General features: G+C 38.4%; 1 protein-coding gene across 2 annotated transcripts in view; it reads right to left on the bottom strand.

Moving 5' to 3' along the window:
• The window catches only part of LOC136236465 (uncharacterized), a 180,708-nt gene that overhangs the window by 135,487 nt on the left and 26,825 nt on the right, over positions 1 to 18,396 (bottom strand). For both annotated transcript variants that reach the window (XM_066026627.1, XM_066026618.1), the window contains exons 4-5: positions 11,467 to 11,514; positions 6,044 to 6,091 (exon numbers count right to left, since the gene is read on the bottom strand). In XM_066026627.1, the coding sequence (XP_065882699.1) occupies positions 6,044 to 6,091; positions 11,467 to 11,514 (96 nt within the window). The remainder of the gene's footprint in view (positions 1 to 6,043; positions 6,092 to 11,466; positions 11,515 to 18,396) is intronic.

Below are 18,396 nucleotides of genomic sequence, written 5' to 3'. Positions count from 1 at the left end.
TACTGGTGACATAACTGTACCATTGTGGTTCCCGCATGGCAGGATGCTCCTTTTGCCCAAGTGCAAAGATTTGTCCGCTCCACAAAATTACCGTCCTATTACCTACTTAAATATTGTTTATAAATTATGGACTGGCTGTTTGTCATCTCTGATGTTTGATCATTGTGAAAAATATCAACTGATCCATCCAGCTCAAAAGGGATGCTCCAGAGGCCAGTATGGCTGTGTTGATCATCTTTTGTTGACAAATAGTGTGTGGCACCAGATACGCAGTAAGTATCGTTCTTTGTCTGTGGCATGGCTAGATTACCGTAAGGCTTATCACTCAGTGCCTCACAACTGGCTTCTGGAGTGCCTCAGACTTTTTCATTTTCCAACTTTGTTGATTACATGTATAGAATATCTGATGCCATTGTGGGGAACCTCCTTGTTTCTTTGTTTGCCTGATAAAGCACTCTTGAAATTATCTGACGTCTCAGTGAAGTGTGGAATCTATCAGGGAGACACACTGAGTCCATTGTTATTCTGTTTGTGTTTGAATCCCCTGAGCTATATATTGGATGGTTTGAAGGGTTATAAGATCTCACCAACAGGAAATTTGACTCATTTACTTTATATGGATGACTTAAAGCTCTTTTCCCAGAATGACACTGGTTTACAGAAAATGTTGGATTTGGTGAGAAAGTTTTCAGATGATATTGGAATGTTTTTTTGGCATTAGTAAGTGTGCTAAGTTAACTGTGAAGCGAGGAAAACCTATGACTACTGGTCCTGTTTTGACGATTGGAGATGAGATTGGTGAACTGGCCTATGGTGAGACCTATCGCTACTTGGGTTTCCCTGAGTCTGCGGGAGTTGATCATGCCAAGTGTAAAGAGACTATATCTACTGAAATGTTGAGGAGACTTAAATTAGTGTGGAAGTCACTGTTTCATGGTAGGTTTAAAGTGCAGGCCACAAATGGTTATTGTGTTCCATTACTCTCCTATGGTTTTGGAATTGTTGATTGGACTAAAGCTGAGCTTTCACATTTTGATGTGTTAACATGTAAGGTTATGATCACTGCAAACAGTCATCACCCTCGTTCTGCAATTGAATGTCTGTACTTACCCCGTCATATGGGAGGACGCGGTCTGGTGAACATCGAACATTTGTACCAGCGTCGACTGTTAATGCTTACTCGACACCTTCAGATGTCAAGTGACCCTTTGGTGAGAGAGTGTTTTAGTATAATTTCTCAAATGCCATCTTCTAAGTCACTACTATCCAAAGCTGAGATATTTGCTGTGGACTTGGGGTTGGACAACTTCTCATGTTTACCTACTGGACAACTTAAGAGTATTATTTGTTCTGCGTAGCAGCAGAAACTTGTTACTAGACTGTGTGAGAAGCCTCTTCATGGCAAGTTTTTTACTTATATGAGATCAGACAACATCAATGCCAGTCATAGTTTTCAGTGGCTAAAGCACTCCCTTCATAGTGAGTCTGAGAATTCAGTATTTGCAGTACAAGATCAGGTGTTATGTACCAGAGTGTACCAGTCTAGAATAATGAGGTTACCTGTTCCCTCTTTATTGTGCCGGTTTTGCTTTGAACACGAAGAGACCATTCAGCATGTCCTGGCCGGGTGCCCCATTTTGGCTAAAACCAGCTACATCCAGCGCCATAATATGATAGCCAGTGTAGTGCACTGGCATTTGTGCAGGACTGTTAGCTTTCCACTCTCTGCTAACAGTTGGTTTTCTCATCAGCCTTTACCTGTAGTGGAAAACAATGATGCTAAAATTTTATGGGATTTTGGAATATTTACTAATATAAGAATTCCAAATAACAGGCCTGATATTGTTTTATTTCTGAAAAAAAATCCATTGTATATTGTTTGTTGAAATTTCTTGTCCAGCTGATGTCAACATGTTTGAAAAGGAGGATGAGAAGATTTCCAAGTATTTACCTCTTGCCAGAGAAGTTTCCACCAGTCCGTTGAAGTTACTCCAATTGTTTTGGGACATTCTGGTGTTGTTTCGTGTCGCCATCAGAAGTTTCTGAAGAAGTTACCATGTTACTGTGATAGTCTACTCCAGCAGCTAGCAGCTCCAACAAGCAGCATTACTTGGGACTATCTCTATTATTAGGAACACTAACTTTTATTTTGATGTGACTTAAGCTTTTTGCTCGTGCACCAAACTTTTTCTGTACTATATTGTACATGTGTAATCATTTTAATGACAAGCAAGCAGTAGTAGTAGTAGTAGTAGTAGTAGTAGTAGTAGTAGTAGTAGTAGTAGTAGTAGTAGTAGTAGTAGTAGTAGTAGTAGTAGTAGTAGTAGTAGTAGTAGTAGTAGTAGTAGTAGTAGTAGTAGTAGTAGTAGTAGTAGTAGTAGTAGTAGTAGTAGTAGTAGTAGTAGTAGTAGTAGTAGTAGTAGTAGTAGTAGTAGTAGTAGTAGTAGTAGTAGTAGTAGTAGTAGTAGTAGTAGTAGTAGTAGTAGTAGTAGTAGTAGTAGTAGTAGTAGTAGTAGTAGTAGTAGTAGTAGTAGTAGTAGTAGTAGTAGTAGTAGTAGTAGTAGTAGTAGTAGTAGTAGTAGTAGTAGTAGTAGTAGTAGTAGTAGTAGTAGTAGTAGTAGTAGTAGTAGCTTGATCTAGGTCCCCATCTACAGAGAGGGCGGATACTTATGTTGCTGCACTCTCTGTAGATGGGGACCTAGCTCAAGCTACAGCTGATGAATTGAAAAACTTAGTTTGTGATCGCCAGAGGTTGTGTCGCTGGAATATTCTGCGGGGCAAACCACTGCATGGTAAGTTTGTTAACTGGTGTTCCTCCAACCCAATAGATGTATCAAGGAGCTTTCGCTGGCTTGGCGAGTTTTTGCATGGTGAATCAGAAAGCACTATTTTTGCCATCCAGGACCAGGTTATAAGGACTAGAGTGTATGAGGCAAAAATAATGCATGTCTCTATACCAACTCTAATGTGTCGTTTGTGTGGCAGTCACGAGGAGACCATTCAGTACTTAATGGCAGGATGCCCGATGCTGGCACCAACAAGCTATCTCCATCGTCACAACTTGGTGGCCCGTGTGATTCACTGGCATTTATGTCGTACTTTTGGCATTCGTACATCTGCCAACAGTTGGTATTCTCATCAGCCACTGCCTGTGGTAGAGAATGCCACAATCAAGATATTGTGGGACTTTGGAATGACCACCGTGTCCCGGGTTGTGAGCAATCGCCCAGATATTGTTGTTTTTATGAAGGAGGCTCCGGAGAAGATTTTGCTTGTGGAAGTGTCATGTCCGGCTGACATTAATGTTCTTGACAAAGAGAATGAGAAGGTAACCAAGTACCAGCGGTTAGCAGGGGAGATGTCAAGGACTTATTGTCAGCCGGTAGTGGTTGTTCCAGTTGTTTTTGGAGCCTCTGGAATAGTTTCAAAGAATCAGAAGAGCCATCTGAAGAAGATTCCAGCCTATAATGAAGTAGTTTTTGCCACCTTGCAGAAGGCAGCCATTCTTGGAACAGTTGACGTTCTTAGGAATGTTAATTTGTGTATGATGTAGCTTAGGCTTTGGCTTGTTACATCATTACTATTGTCTGTACAATGTGTTGTACATGTAGAATTTCATTAAATCCGTAGTAGTAGTAGTAGTAGTAGTAGTAGTAGTAGTAGTAGTAGTAGTAGTAGTAGTAGTAGTAGTAGTAGTAGTAGTAGTAGAGCTGAGATTTCTCAATTTGACATTTTGGTGCGTAAGACAATGGTGGCATCTAATAGTTTACATCCTCGCTCTGCAGTAGAGCGCCTCTACCTCCCCCATCATTCGGGTGGTAGAGGTTTATCAAACATTGAAGATCTCTATCGTCGTCGTGTTATTATGCTGGCACATCATTTACGTACATCTGATGATGCTTTGGTTAGAATGTGCTATTTGTTGGACACATCATTGCCACCACGCAAGTCAGTTTGCTCAAGGGCGGATACTTATGTTGCTGCACTCTCTGTAGATGGGGACCTAGCTCAAGCTACAGCTGATGAATTGAAAAACTTAGTTTGTGATTGCCAGAGGTTGTGTCGCTGGGATATTCTGCGGGGAAAACCACTGCATGGTAAGTTTGTTAACTGGTGTTGCTCCAACCCAATAGATGTATCAAGGAGCTTTCGCTGGCTTGGCGAGTTTTTGCATGGTGAATCAGAAAGCACTATTTTTGCCATCCAGGACCAGGTTGTAAGGACTAGAGTGTATGAGGCAAAAATAATGCATGTCTCTATACCAACTCTAATGTGTCGTTTGTGTGGCAGTCACGAGGAGACCATTCAGCACTTAATGGCAGGATGCCCGATACTGGCACCAACAAGCTATCTCCATCGTCACAACTTGGTGGCCCGTGTGATTCACTGGCATTTATGTCGTACTTTTGGCATTCGTACATCTGCCAACAGTTGGTATTCTCATCAGCCACTGCCTGTGGTAGAGAATGCCACAATCAAGATATTGTGGGACTTTGGAATGACCACCGTGTCCCGGGTTGTGAGCAATCGCCCAGATATTGTTGTTTTTATGAAGGAGGCTCCGGAGAAGATTTTGCTTGTGGAAGTGTCATGTCCAGCTGACATTAATGTTCTTGACAAAGAGAATGAGAAGGTAACCAAGTACCAGCGGTTAGCAGGGGAGATGTCAAGGACTTATTGTCAGCCGGTAGTGGTTGTTCCAGTTGTTTTTGGAGCCTCTGGAATAGTTTCAAAGAATCAGAAGAGCCATCTGAAGAAGATTCCAGCTTATAATGAAGTAGTTTTTGCCACCTTGCAGAAGGCAGCCATTCTTGGAACAGTTGACGTTCTTAGGAATGTTAATTTGTGTATGATGTAGCTTAGGCTTTGGCTTGTTACATCATTACTATTGTCTGTACAATGTGTTGTACATGTAGAATTTCATTAAATCCGTAGTAGTAGTAGTAGTAGTAATAGTAGTATATAAACTGATAATGTAATAGTTAGGCCATCTTTTAATAGCTTGTGTATTTAGAATATAGTGCCCATGCGTGTTTTTTGGTGTGTATGACGTAACGTATAAAGATGGCGGACGTGTAGGCCACATGGTGTGTTAGCAGTTATGGATTCATCGAATCCCACTACATTACCCTACAACTTAACTAAATTAAATGTATGTGTGTATATATATGTAATAATAATAATAGTAACAAAAAGAAATTGCAAACCTTATAATACATACAACGTACAGCAGCCATGCATTATGCATATATATCTAATCCATTTTCATATAGTGGGTAGATTATGTAATGCTTGAAACTATTTTAACATTACTTCGTGCTTAGGTCATAGCGCACCCTTAGGTTATAGCATGCGCTTAGTTCACAGCAATTATATGCGAGTTTTATATTCCTACAGCATGCATGCTAACTTCAATTTATTGTGATGCAATAAATGTGACCGGGCCTGCGATAATAGGGCATGTGGGCACACGTTTTTTGCCTACTTTTTCACACTTTCATCACTCATAACGTTTTGTACCATTATGCTATGGTGTTGCAATTTTCAGCTTTCAGTAAGCATGTAGTTGGCATCATGATGCAAGTTACAGAATGGAAATGTACTTTTCCAGTACTGAGATATGATCTGTAGAGTAATGGGGTGTAGTTTGTGCCCACATGCCCTATTTTCGCAGGCCCGGTCACAAATTACATTATATAACACAGTATTCTAAGTGACTGTAAATGCATGCACAGCTAATTAACATATGTAGCTAATTCAAGTAAATGTTCTGTGTGTATGTGGGCATGCTCAGCTGCTCCTGTGTGTAGATGACGCTGGCACATTAGTTATGTAAGTACATACGTATAGCAATACATGTGCACGTACATACATAATATATTGATACTGCTGTATGCATTATTTCAATCCAGCTGCAGGCACTGAATCTATGAGCTTAATAACTTATCAAGATGTTAATTCACATAGTAGATCCTTACAAGTACTTTTGTATTTACTCACAATTGTATAACTACGTTATATTCAATCACATGGATACTATTACCTTGTGAGGAATGTCCTTGACTGCTGACAGACATCTCTATACTGGCAACTATACATGTAATAATTGATGTAAATAATAACACTTTTATAAATGCCACCAAAGAAAGCCAGTGCAGGTGTAACTGTAGGCAAGCTATATATCTCAAAGTTATACTGCAACCAAAAAATGTGTGATTGTCACGAATTTACATCTTGGTAATACCAAAATGAAACTAAACTGCAAATATAAGCATGCAGTGCAAACCACCTTGACTTCTCATACCAAAAGTTGCTAGATGTGTCTAGCCACAATTGAGATACAGGTTATTAAAGTTTATCTTATAGCAGCATTTAGAATAATTGCTCATACCTTTTGATTCTCTGAAAATTTGGAGTAAGAATATACTATAGTGCAATTACAGTCAGAGTTTCTATTGAATGGTGTAAATGATTATCAAAGATTACAAGTGTCACACCTACTATCCAAACAACCTATGTAAATAGCTAGCTCAAGTTTCTTGCAGACCTCAGCGAAATCGCACCATCTGAACTTCATGCATACACCAGATGAAATATCTTACAGAGAGTAGTAAATAATTAAGGTACAAACAGAATAAAAACTGGATTAAAGGCCAAGAATTTATGGAATGAAAGTAACTAGAATGCATATTAGTTACAGACCATCTTTACAGCAAATTACAGCAATGATTTATATAAATTTAATAAAAATTATACATAAACAAAGCTTTACTATTCCAGCGTTAACCTGAAGAAAATATAATGATGGATGTAAGAGTCCTGAAAATTACTGCAAGCTGCTTGCTTACAAATAATCAAAAATTATTGATATCATGTACATATAAGCTGTGAAACTGAGTTTATCCTTCTAATAGTAAAGTATGCAACATGAAAATCATAGGACTTCAAAGGTGGCTGCTAAGAAATGGTTGTGGTGATATTAATTGTTATTGTTAGTTTTACACATTTTAATCACTGCAGCCAATTCTTGGTTGCTACCCTATGGTATGTACATATCAGATATTTTTATGCTAATTTAATTTTGGAAATCCATACTACATTTTTATATTCATTTTAATTCTACAAGCACAAGGAGTTTTCAACTACAGTAGGGACCATAACACATTGATAAAAAGTACTGAAACAAGCTGGTGATATTAAATCACAGTAAAACAATAAGAAGTGTTAAATCCCAGTGCGTGGGAGTATCAAAGTGCCGTGCTGGGTTATAACTACCATACAGCTAGACAGAGCGGCGCTGCTACTGTACAATATATTAGTTATCACCCAGTTGCGGAGCCACTCAGTCTCATTCGTGACATCATAATAACCGCGAATGGCATTGTTTACCAATAGACAAAGAGCCAAATAAGAAAATATCGATACAAAACACACCAAATTTTAAGTGAATACAGCACTTAAACTAGCTAAATCTTACAAGAAAACTGTTAATCCTTTACACAGTAACACTACAAGTTACCAATACGATAGTTTAACAAATGTCAAGAATCACTCCCAACGGTCACTATGGTGAAGAACTAACTCCCTCTAGCTTCATCGTTCTATCTCGGACTACGGTAGCCACTCGTTGGTCTTATATTTTTCTCTTGCACACCACGCGACACCACCATACCAACTTCTGACAAAGACGTATCGTACCTGCAACCGCTGCTTCGTAACACAGCCCTTCACTACAGTTTGTAGGCAGTATGTAAAGTCTCTCTTGTAGCTATGAAGTAGAATCTCCACACAATTCGGACGAAATCTTGAGCACAGTGACGGGAACTCAAACCGGAACTTAATTTATTATCCATAAATTTCTGCGCACTCCCGCGCACTGGGATATAAAGTAGTTATATCCCATATACTCGGATGATATCATTGTTATTACACTCGTCCTCAGCTCCACCTCGGACTCATGTAATAACAATGATATCACCCTCGTAACGGGATATAACTATAACTTATATCCCTACTGTGCATTTCAATTATGGTATCTTGAGCACAGTAGGGATATAACACTTCTTATTGTTTTACTGTGATTTAATATTGTGCACTACTCCAGCTTGTTTCAGTTCTTTTTATTGATGTGCTATGGTCTCTACTCTAGTTGAAAATTCCAAATTTTTCTGTGAACTTGTTTGTTAACTTTTTTAGTAAATAATTATTATGACTGGTGAACCCACGCATACCACATCTGAAATAGCACTGCGCGCCCCAATTATTGAATGAAAAGTGAAGTATTCATTACGCTTCGTTGTCAGCTATGTTCAACGCGTTATGCAGCATTTTGAATCAAGAACTGTTTGAAAAGCACCTCTGCAATCCATGCATACCAAAAGAAAGAAATGGTGCTGTGCCTCCCAGTTATATCAATTATTGTCTGAAAGTGAAGTATCCATTACCTCGTCCATTATGCTTCTTTGTCGGCTATGTTCAACCCATTACACAGCAGTACGAATCAAGAACTACTTGAAAAGCACCCCTGCTATCAAAATAGCCACTATGAAAAATATGGACGATTTCCGTTACGAAGGGAAGCCATCACGTGCTACCGCCAAATCGACACTTTTCGCTGTCAGCAAAGATGAATGGGACACAAAGGAGGACACTGGTAAGTCCATGAAGAATACACTTTACATACTGTGGTATGCCAAAAGGCACCTGTTGGACCGAAGCAACGTCAAACAGTGAAGAAATCAAGCCCGTAGCCTTAGCCATTATCGAGTTATGCTTGTCTGAAGGCATCAGTCAGTTATTCAGTCAACCAGCTACTCAGTTAGTCAGTAGAAAATTCCATTAAATAATTTTAAAAAGAAATCTGTAGCAACTTGCTGAAAGCATTCCGGGTCAATCTGAAAACTTGTTTGGGCTTAGTTATACCTAACCAATACTGCCTCATTGTCGTCAGGGAAAATTAAGGCTGGTTTTTGGGTGATGTTATCCCGTGGGCCACACCTACATTTTTGTGGTCCCTACTATACAGTACTATTATACTATATGATTAGATGAATTTGTAGTACTTTTTACTGGAGTTAAGCAGTAACAAAAGAAAGATTTATTTGTACAGTGGTAATACAATATTATGAACTCTTGTATACTTATATGTATTGCTGAGTATGTATGCTATGTCCTACAGATCTTCCTACAACCAGGAAAAAGCATTAGAAGATGAGAGAAAGCTATAAATTAATTTTAATGAAAGCTAAACTAATGCACATCTTCCATCTCCTTGGAAGCACTATAGATACAAAACAAAGATTTTTGATCTCCCCTGTATCAAAAAACTATTGTACACATTTTGTCAAATGAAGCCATACTTGCATACAAAATTTTGAACATGAGTTACTAGTAAAGTTTATCTTCCAAAAACAGCACTTTGCTTGACTCACTAAAGTATAGCAAATTTTGGCACCTCATAAGATGCTTTCAACAATGCAACCTGTGAAAATGGGTTTCCCCATGTGTGACTTGAAACTGTAGCAATAATCACATTTTGCACATATGTGTTAACATAGAAGGGAATGCGAGCGGTGGACCACACAGGCACCCTGCGACTGCAGCATACAGGTGGGTGTTGGAAACTGATGGAGCAGTTGTAATGTGGTAAATTTGGTGGGTGTAGATGCAGATACGTCCATGTAGGATGCCTCACAACATATGCCAGGTAGAATCATTCTTATATATATGGCGGATTCCATAAAGATACCAGCTTAATTGCCCTCACGGCACTCATTATGCAGTAGAATGGGCATTGCCCGGTAGTGCAATTTTTCCTGCAGGAGTAGTACATAATGTCCAAATCAAACAATAATAAGTGAATATCCCTACTGTGCTACACTCAAAATGCACAGTAGGGATATGCATATTCACTTCTTATTGTTTTATTTAGACATTACATATACTCTGATCCAGCTTTATTCAGTGCTTTTTATTGCAGTACAATACACTGTCCCTATTATATTCTAATTTAAAATTTCTAAATTTTTCTTATACTTGTTTGTGAACTTTTTTGCAAGCTCATGGATACCAAATACCCTGGAAACTACTCATTATAGAGTTAATCACAGCACTATATACTATGCAAGCAATCAGTTAGCATAACACACCACTATATAAATTGCTAAACTGTAGTAAGTTGGATTCACGTAATTTAAACATAGTGTTGGTCACAGCAAAGAAACGTGTTTAGCTCGGTGTTTAGAAACACAAGCAACTTTGTCGGTTGTATGATAGCCACCACTTAAATGCACATAGCAAGCAATTAATACTTGCGAATTAAGGGGTGTGGCAGCCATTCCCATAGCGAGTTGTCATCCCTTGCTTTGGGGGACAAAGACTTGCAATCGAAATGGCTGCCACACCCCTTAATTGGGGAGTTTCTTAATCACTTGAACTTGCAGATATACAGTACATGGCAGCTGTGTTCTATCATAATTTGCTTTTTTCATTGTAAAATAATTTTCGTATGCAAAATTTGTACAAAAATTTCTCGCACAAAATTTTTTATATACACGATCGAACTACTCCAACAGAGCAGTTAATCATGTAAATCACACAAAAATATTTTCATGAAAAGTTTATCATAAAATTTTTTTGCACGAAAATAAAGCGAAATATGGTACAATAGATTGTAAAAATTCAGGTGAAGCGCCATTCTCCAAAGTGTTTTTTTTGCTAATTTTGCAATGGTGGGTTTTTACAAACTTGTTTACTGCCAAAGTTTTTTTACTATATGGTATCAACAACCAACTTTGAAAACCACTGTGTTCAAATAGTTTGGTGCAAAGCCATGTGTATACGAATAGTTTGATGCAATGTATACACATAGATGGAAGCCCTACTGTAGTCTATTGACACTATCAGTGGAGAACCTTGACTGATGACCATAGTAAAGAAGGATAAAGGGTAACACAATAGCGCACCCATTGTATGTTTATCATTATACCAAAGATTTTTTCTTAAGCAAACTAGAAACATTTCTGTGAAAGAATTAGCCAGTTTTCCACTATGCTTGACTGAAGGCATCAGGCAGGCAGTCAGTAGAAAATTCCATCAAATAATTTTAAAAATATCTGTAGCAACTATATAGACAGAATGTTTCGGGTTGACCTGAACACACTTTTGGGCTTAATTTTACTCAGCCAATACTGTCATGATGTTGTAAGGATCGAAAATCGAAGCAGGTTTTTGGGTTATATTATATTACGGGCCACACCCACACCTTCGCTGTCCCTACCATACAGTACTATCGTACTATATGATAACATTGATACTGTTGTGTGCAATTCAAGCACTGAACCTATGAGGTTTATGAACAGTACTTATCAAGATGTTAATTCACATTGTAGAACCTTACAAGTATTTATATAATGTGTTTACTCACAATTACATAACTACATTATTCAATCACATGGCTACCATTACCTTGTGAGGAATGTCCTTGGTTACTGACAGACATCTCTGTACTGGCAGCTATACAGGTAACAAATGATGTAAAGTAAATAATTATAGTACTACAGCATACCACACAACCAAAGAAAGCCAGTGCAGGTGGGACTTTAGGCAAGTGTATAATTGATAATTATACTAAAACCAAGTATGATTGTCACACATGATAATACCAAAATGAAATATTTATAAACTGTAGTGCAAACCCATCACCCATTTTATTTAGTACACGTGAAGTTATGCACCTATCAGTGTCACGTTCTCAAGGGAGGAGACACACCTTTATTTAAGGGGGCTGGGGTCTAGATTACTGGTGATGCCATGGCCTAGCTGCAAGTTGAAGACCAAAAAGAAGGTCACTACGTGCTAGCAATAGTTGCCCTCCACCAACTAGACTATGTCTCCTTACTTATAACTACATACGTAGCTTGCTACACTAAGAATACTGTGACTGCTCTATTGGAGTATCTCAATCTTGACTGCTCTGTTAGAGTATCTCGATCTTGACTGCTATATTAGAGTATCTTGATCTTGACTGCTTTATTATAGTATCTCGGATTATTGATGCTATTGAGCTTGGCTCTCATAATTTTTTCACAGTGGCTACAGCCTCTAGCTCCTCCCCCCTTCTCCACCACACATGCATGTGCCAGGTCAGGCAGTCCGTGGGGATTAGTAGGGGATTCATCACCCCAAATTGTCCTCAAGGTAGGGGTTTTAGGGTTAACTATACTGTTAGTGAATCCCAGGGTATGTAATACAAATTAGTAGGGATTTGTAACTCTAGGTTGTCCCCAGGGGTGGGTATAGCTTTGTAAATCCCCAACAATCCCCATCTTTTCCTGACCTGGGCATGACATTGATAGGTACACAATAACAAAGCACTACTGTATAGATGGGTTAAATGAGAAGGCATGGCACTATAATACATCACTTTTATGTAGTGCAATCCGGATTTGTGTGGGGTAGATAAATTCATAAAATCAGTGCATGCAATCATTAATCATTGAAATATTTTTGCTCATTTTATTACTGCATCATCTAATCACTAACCAAATTACAAACCTTGCAATCCTACTTTATCAATACTTATGCTTTGCTGAAAAGGAATAACAAAGTGAGTTTTCTATACAGGTGTTTTATGAACACAAAATTTAAATCACCTTCCTATACCTACTTTTAACATCTGAAAGGTAACCAATTACTTATTCTTCCATGCCCAAGTTTATTAAAGGTTTTAATCCCCACACTACTCGCTTTTATCATTGTTTGATTGATAAATTACAGTAGTTGGAGTTGAAATTTTGTTTCTTATGCCCTACAAAATGCATGGTTTGTGCACACAGTGTGTTTTTATAACTACATTAATGTTGTTCGTTAAACATGTCTATAATGTTCATTACATTTTTGAAATTGTCTGTTACACTTTCGAGAAATGCTCCGCTTTTATGTTCCAATTATGCGCAGTTGAGCACCAAATATCTTATCTTCTGCCTCCTTTGGAACACTGAAAGTTTTTGAACTATCTTCACTTGGGTACCAAGGTTGATTTTGATAGCACCTTCCTTTATTGAAGAATAAGTGCTCGAATAAATTACAAAATCTCTTTTATATTAATTTTCGTAAGTATTTCATCCATTCTGTTTATATAACTAGTATATTAAAAATTATAAATTTAAAAATGAAGTAGGGTTCCAAGCAATAAAAAGTAGTGAAACAAGAGATGAAGCAATGGTAGCTATTACAGCATAGCTCAGTGGGAAATCCCTACTTTGGCATTGAACACATTATATCATGCCAAAGTAGGGACTGAGCTATGCTGTAATAGCTACCATTGCTTCATATCTTGTTTCACTACTTTTTATTGCTTGGAACCCTACTTAATTTATAATTTTTAATATACTAGTTTGTTTAGTTTTTTTTTGTTAAAGCATACAGCTAGCTATAAATATGTGACTGTTTTATTAGGGTGACTGCTGTATTAGAGTATCTCGAGTCAGCCGTGCTTGCCCAAAAAGAAGTGTGGTAGGGTTTCCAACTCAAAATGAGAATGTGCTTCCTTTAGACCGACCTTTAAGATAAAGTAAACAAGTGTTAGTTTGTTATTGGATTGCTTGTAGCATTTGGTGTCAGTATAATTTAATGCACAAAAATATCCAAAAAGTGGCCATGTGACCAAAATACCATAATAGCTACATTGAACAGCCTATTTGAAAGACTCATTGTATTTTAAGGTGATCTAAGTCACAATTAGCATATTACATACCTCAATGAAGACTTCTACATTTTTTTTAGTGCTATAGCACATACTGTATAGCTGTGTAATCAGATTGTTTGCTACGTGACCAGTCTTTGGATAGTTACAGTTAAAACTGCACTGATTTTGAAAGCAACAGACAGTTTAACAATAAATTGGTGCTTGTTTGTTATCTTATAGGTTAGTCTGTGTGAAACAAATCAGAAACAATGAAACGAGCTAAGGAATCATGTTATTTTCCAGTGGAAATCCTATATTATAAGATTTTTGATCTCGTAACCACTTTTTGGATATTTACATGGTTTAAAATTATGCTGATATTGAATGCTACAAACAAATAAATAACAAATTAGCACTTGTTTCATGTATATTAAAGGTCAGTCTGTGTGAAAATATCCAGTAACAACAAAAAGAAGTACCCTCTTATTTTGAGTGGAAACCCTAGGTGTGGTCATCGTGGTTTCGACTGATTATTAGACTAGAGTATCTCGAATCAGCCTACCAACTTGAAGGTGTGTGGTCACAGTGGAAAAGGGGGCGTGATCATCATGGTCTCGATCGATAGATAGATAATAGTAGAATAAAGAATGGGCGTGATCTTGTGACCTATCGTGGAGTACCGGTACCTCCGTACAGTAGCGTAGTCTAAGTGCCTTTAATAATGTTGTGGTGTGTATTATGCTGCTTAAAGAAAGTGTTGATATGGAAAATTAACACCTCGATTATGGTTTCGTTGGATGACGAAGAAGACAAGCAGCCTGACTGAAGATAAAAGAAAAGACAAGGTGCACAGGGTGCATACTTGTCGGAACCCCAAAAGGCACATCTCACCGATGAGTTTGTTGTTGTGGCGTAAATGGTGACCGTGCGCTGTTTCATTTGGGCTCTAGGCTTGCGACTGTGGTCAGCAAGTGAGTGAGTGAGTGAGTGAGTGAGCGAGTGAGTGAGTGAGTGAGTGAGTGAGTGAGTGAGTGAGTGAGTGAGTGAGTAAGTGAGATGAAATTTCGAGTTTTGGCGATTTAAAAAAAATTCTATATCCGGCTGCCAGTAAGCGTTTTCTTGTTTTTAACGCTACATTTGATGTTAGATGGATTAATATTATTCCGTAGAGGTGATTTTCGTTGCGTAAGAAATTTCTAAGCTGGTCTTTAAAGGCGGTGTTTTTGGCGGGGCACGTCACTTTTGATGCAAACTCTACTTAAACTGTACTACCGTACTGTTTATTATACATTCTACTGTAAATTAGGCTTGTACTAATATGTGGGAATCCTGTATATCTGGCCACATAATAATTATTTTCCTACAAAGTTGTATCCTGACTGTGCTACTAAACATTCTATTGGAATATTTCAACACGTAGTGACTGTTTCATTAGAGTGTCTTGAATCTAGCCACACTTGCTTTTGCAAATAACCGTAGATCTGATTATTCTTTGTGCTTCACTGTTTATTGACTATTCCAATCTGCCTAATGTAAAATAAGCAGTTTTAATTTCTCTAAATGTATCTAATGCACAAAAGTCTATTATGCTAATATTTGTGCCTACCATGTCCCCAATTATGCTCGCATATTTGGTTAGGTCTGATGTACACAATATAAACTTTTGCAGGAGATGTCTTTAAAGCATTATAGTCACATGTAGTCACTTCTTGCTTTGCTGTATAACAGGTGGAACATACACAACGTTGATTGGTCACATCGCTTTTCAGATAGTCATAACATGCATTCAGTCGTTTATGTCTGGCACTATTCTTTACTTTCATGCAGTATATAAGCGTTGGTTCACCAGTGTTGAGTCACACTAAAAAGTAAACAACCAGTCAATCCATTGGAAAATTCAAAAGCTACCAATTTGAATTTTTCACCATGAATGCAGCCAACCATAATGTTTATTTCACTCCAATCCATAGCAAGCTAGTTGCTGATATAATCATGATTTTGAGCACTTTTCCCATGATTGTATCTGTAACACAAGCACGTCACCATGGGTGGTGGTGAGCTGGTGGGTGGGCAATTGGTATATGAACAGTGAATGACCAAGTAGGTAAAAATGTCTCCAGCCATAATATTGGCTCTCAAGACAACCTGTACCACTGAAAATTAAAGAACTGTATGCAGAAAATATCTGGGCAACCATCCAAGGCTGTTGATATCTAGGCCTGTGTCAATTATGGCGGCATAATTCTTGGCATAATAGCGGATGAAAAGCATAAAGCATAATGCTGGCATAATGGAGCATCATTAAAAGCATAATGGGAAAATTTTTGCCAAAATCAAGACACACGGTAGTGTGTCATACGGCCCAAGAAGCCGGCGCGTAACACCCGTGAGTATATTGACAGGAAGAAAGAAAACGCAATTTTCACACCTCCGTAGCTCTGTGCTGCCTTGATGAAACAAGATGATTTTTGCTGTGGACACTCCTTCCAACTTCAGCACTCCACATTCCAAATTTGAGCGAAATCGCTTAACGCGTTCCCGAGATATGCGACTTCACAAATCAAGACACACGGTAGTGTGTCGTGCGGCCCAAGAAGCCGGCGCGTAACACCCGTGAGTATATTGACAGGAAGAAAGAAAACGCAATTTTCGCACCTCCGTAGCTCTGTGCTTCCTTGATGAAACAAGACGATTTTTGCTGTGGACATGCCCCCCAACTGCAGCACTCCACATTCCAAATTTGAGCGAAATCGCTTCGCGCGTTCCCGAGATATGCGACTTCAAAAATTGGCTCAGTTTCTTCGTTTTTTCTTCTTCTTATTTTTCTTTTTCTTGTCGCACACTTACAAAAACTGCTATAAAACTCGAACGCCATATCCGATTGCCTTGCAATTTGGCACACAGAAGGGGGATATAAAGGCGCATCTCGATACCGACTTTGGCTGGAATACGATAAACAGGCAAAGAGTTATGAGCGATTATTCACGAAAAATAACACCAATATGTTGTCACGCCTACAGGGTAAACCGCGTATGGGAAGAAGCTGAAAATCGGTGGGTGAATAGGTTAACTATTGAACCTCAAACCTTTTGTGGTTTGAAAGAAATCGAGCTAAAAAAACAGGGAGATACAACGAAAAAACCAACAGTGTGTAACAATTACGCAATCGAGATTAGCTAATAAAAAAAAACGACTGCTTGCCACGCCTACCAGATAAACCGCTTGGGGTAATGCTTTGAAAATCGTTGCACAGATGGAGTAATCATCTTAGAAAGGCTCATCAATGGTGTAGAAGAATCAGACTTAAAGCCACGGGGTTATAACACGAAATCCAACTTGGTGCAGCAAGTGCGAGATCGAGATACTCTAATAGAGCAGTCATCCTAATAGAGCAGTCACCCTGAAGAGAATTCAAGAGATCAGCTAGAAACAAGAAACCTGTATAGAGATCAGCTACACACAAGACACCTTGTAGAGAGATTAGCTAGAAGAAGTTACCTTGTAGGGAGTTCATGCAACTATGGAAAGGGATAGTTCAGCTAGAAAAAATCACCTTGTAGAGTTCAGCTACAAAGAAACCATCATGTAGAGAGTTCAGCTACAAACAAATCTCCCTGTAGAGAGATTAGCTAGAAGAAGTTACCTTGTAGAGAGTTCAGCTACAAAGAAACCATCATGTAGAGAGTTCAGCTACAAACAAATCTCCCTGTAGAGAGATCAGCTAGAAGAAGTTACCTTGTAGAGAGTTCAGCTTCAAACAAATCATCCTGTAGAAAGATCAGCTAGAAGAGGTCACCTTGTAGAGAGTTCAGTTACAAAGAAACCACCATGTAGAGAGCTCAGCTACAAACTAGTAACTTTGTAGAGACATCAGCTAGAAGAAGTTACCTTGTAGAGAGTTCAGCTACAAAGAAACCATTCTTTAAAGAGCTCAGCTGCAAACAAATCACCTGTACAGAATTCAGCTACAAATAAATCACCCTGTAGAAAGATGAGCTAGAAAAAGTTACCTTGTAGAGAGTTCAGTTACAAAGAAACCACCATGTAGAGAATTCAGCTACAAACTAGTGACCCTGTAAAGACATCAGTTAGAAGAAGTTACCTTGAGAGAGTTCAGCTACAAAGAAACCATTATTTAAAGAGCTCAGCTGCAAACAAATCACCTATACAGAATTCAGCTACAAACAAATCACCATGTAGAGAGATCAGCTAGAAGAGGTTATCTTGTAGATAGTTCAGCTACAAGCAAATCACCCTGTAGAGAGATCAGCTAGAAGAAGTTTACTTGTAGAGAGTTCAGCTACAAAGAAACCATCATTTAGAGAGTTCAGCTTCAAACAAATCACCTGTAGAGAGTTCAGCTACAAACAAATCTCCCTGTAGAGAGATCAGCTAGAAGAAGTTACCTTGTAGAGAGTTCAGCTACAAACAAATCACCCTGTAGAAAGATCAGCTAGAAGACGTTACCTTGTAGAGAGTTCAGCTACAAAGAAACCACCATGTAGAGTTCAGCTACAAAGTAGTCACCTTGTAGAGACATCAGCTAGAAGAAGTTACCTTGTAGAGAGTTCAGCTACAAAGAAACCATTCTGTTTAGAGCTCAGCTGCAAACAAATCACCTGTACAGAATTCAGCTACAAACAAATCACCCTGTAGAGAGGTCAGCTAGAAGAAATTACCTTGTACATAGTTCAGCTACAAAGAAACCA

This window comes from Dysidea avara, chromosome 1 (genome assembly GCF_963678975.1).
Source record: "Dysidea avara chromosome 1, odDysAvar1.4, whole genome shotgun sequence".
NCBI lineage: Eukaryota > Metazoa > Porifera > Demospongiae > Dictyoceratida > Dysideidae > Dysidea > Dysidea avara.
This window is presented reverse-complemented; position numbering and strand designations above follow the sequence as displayed.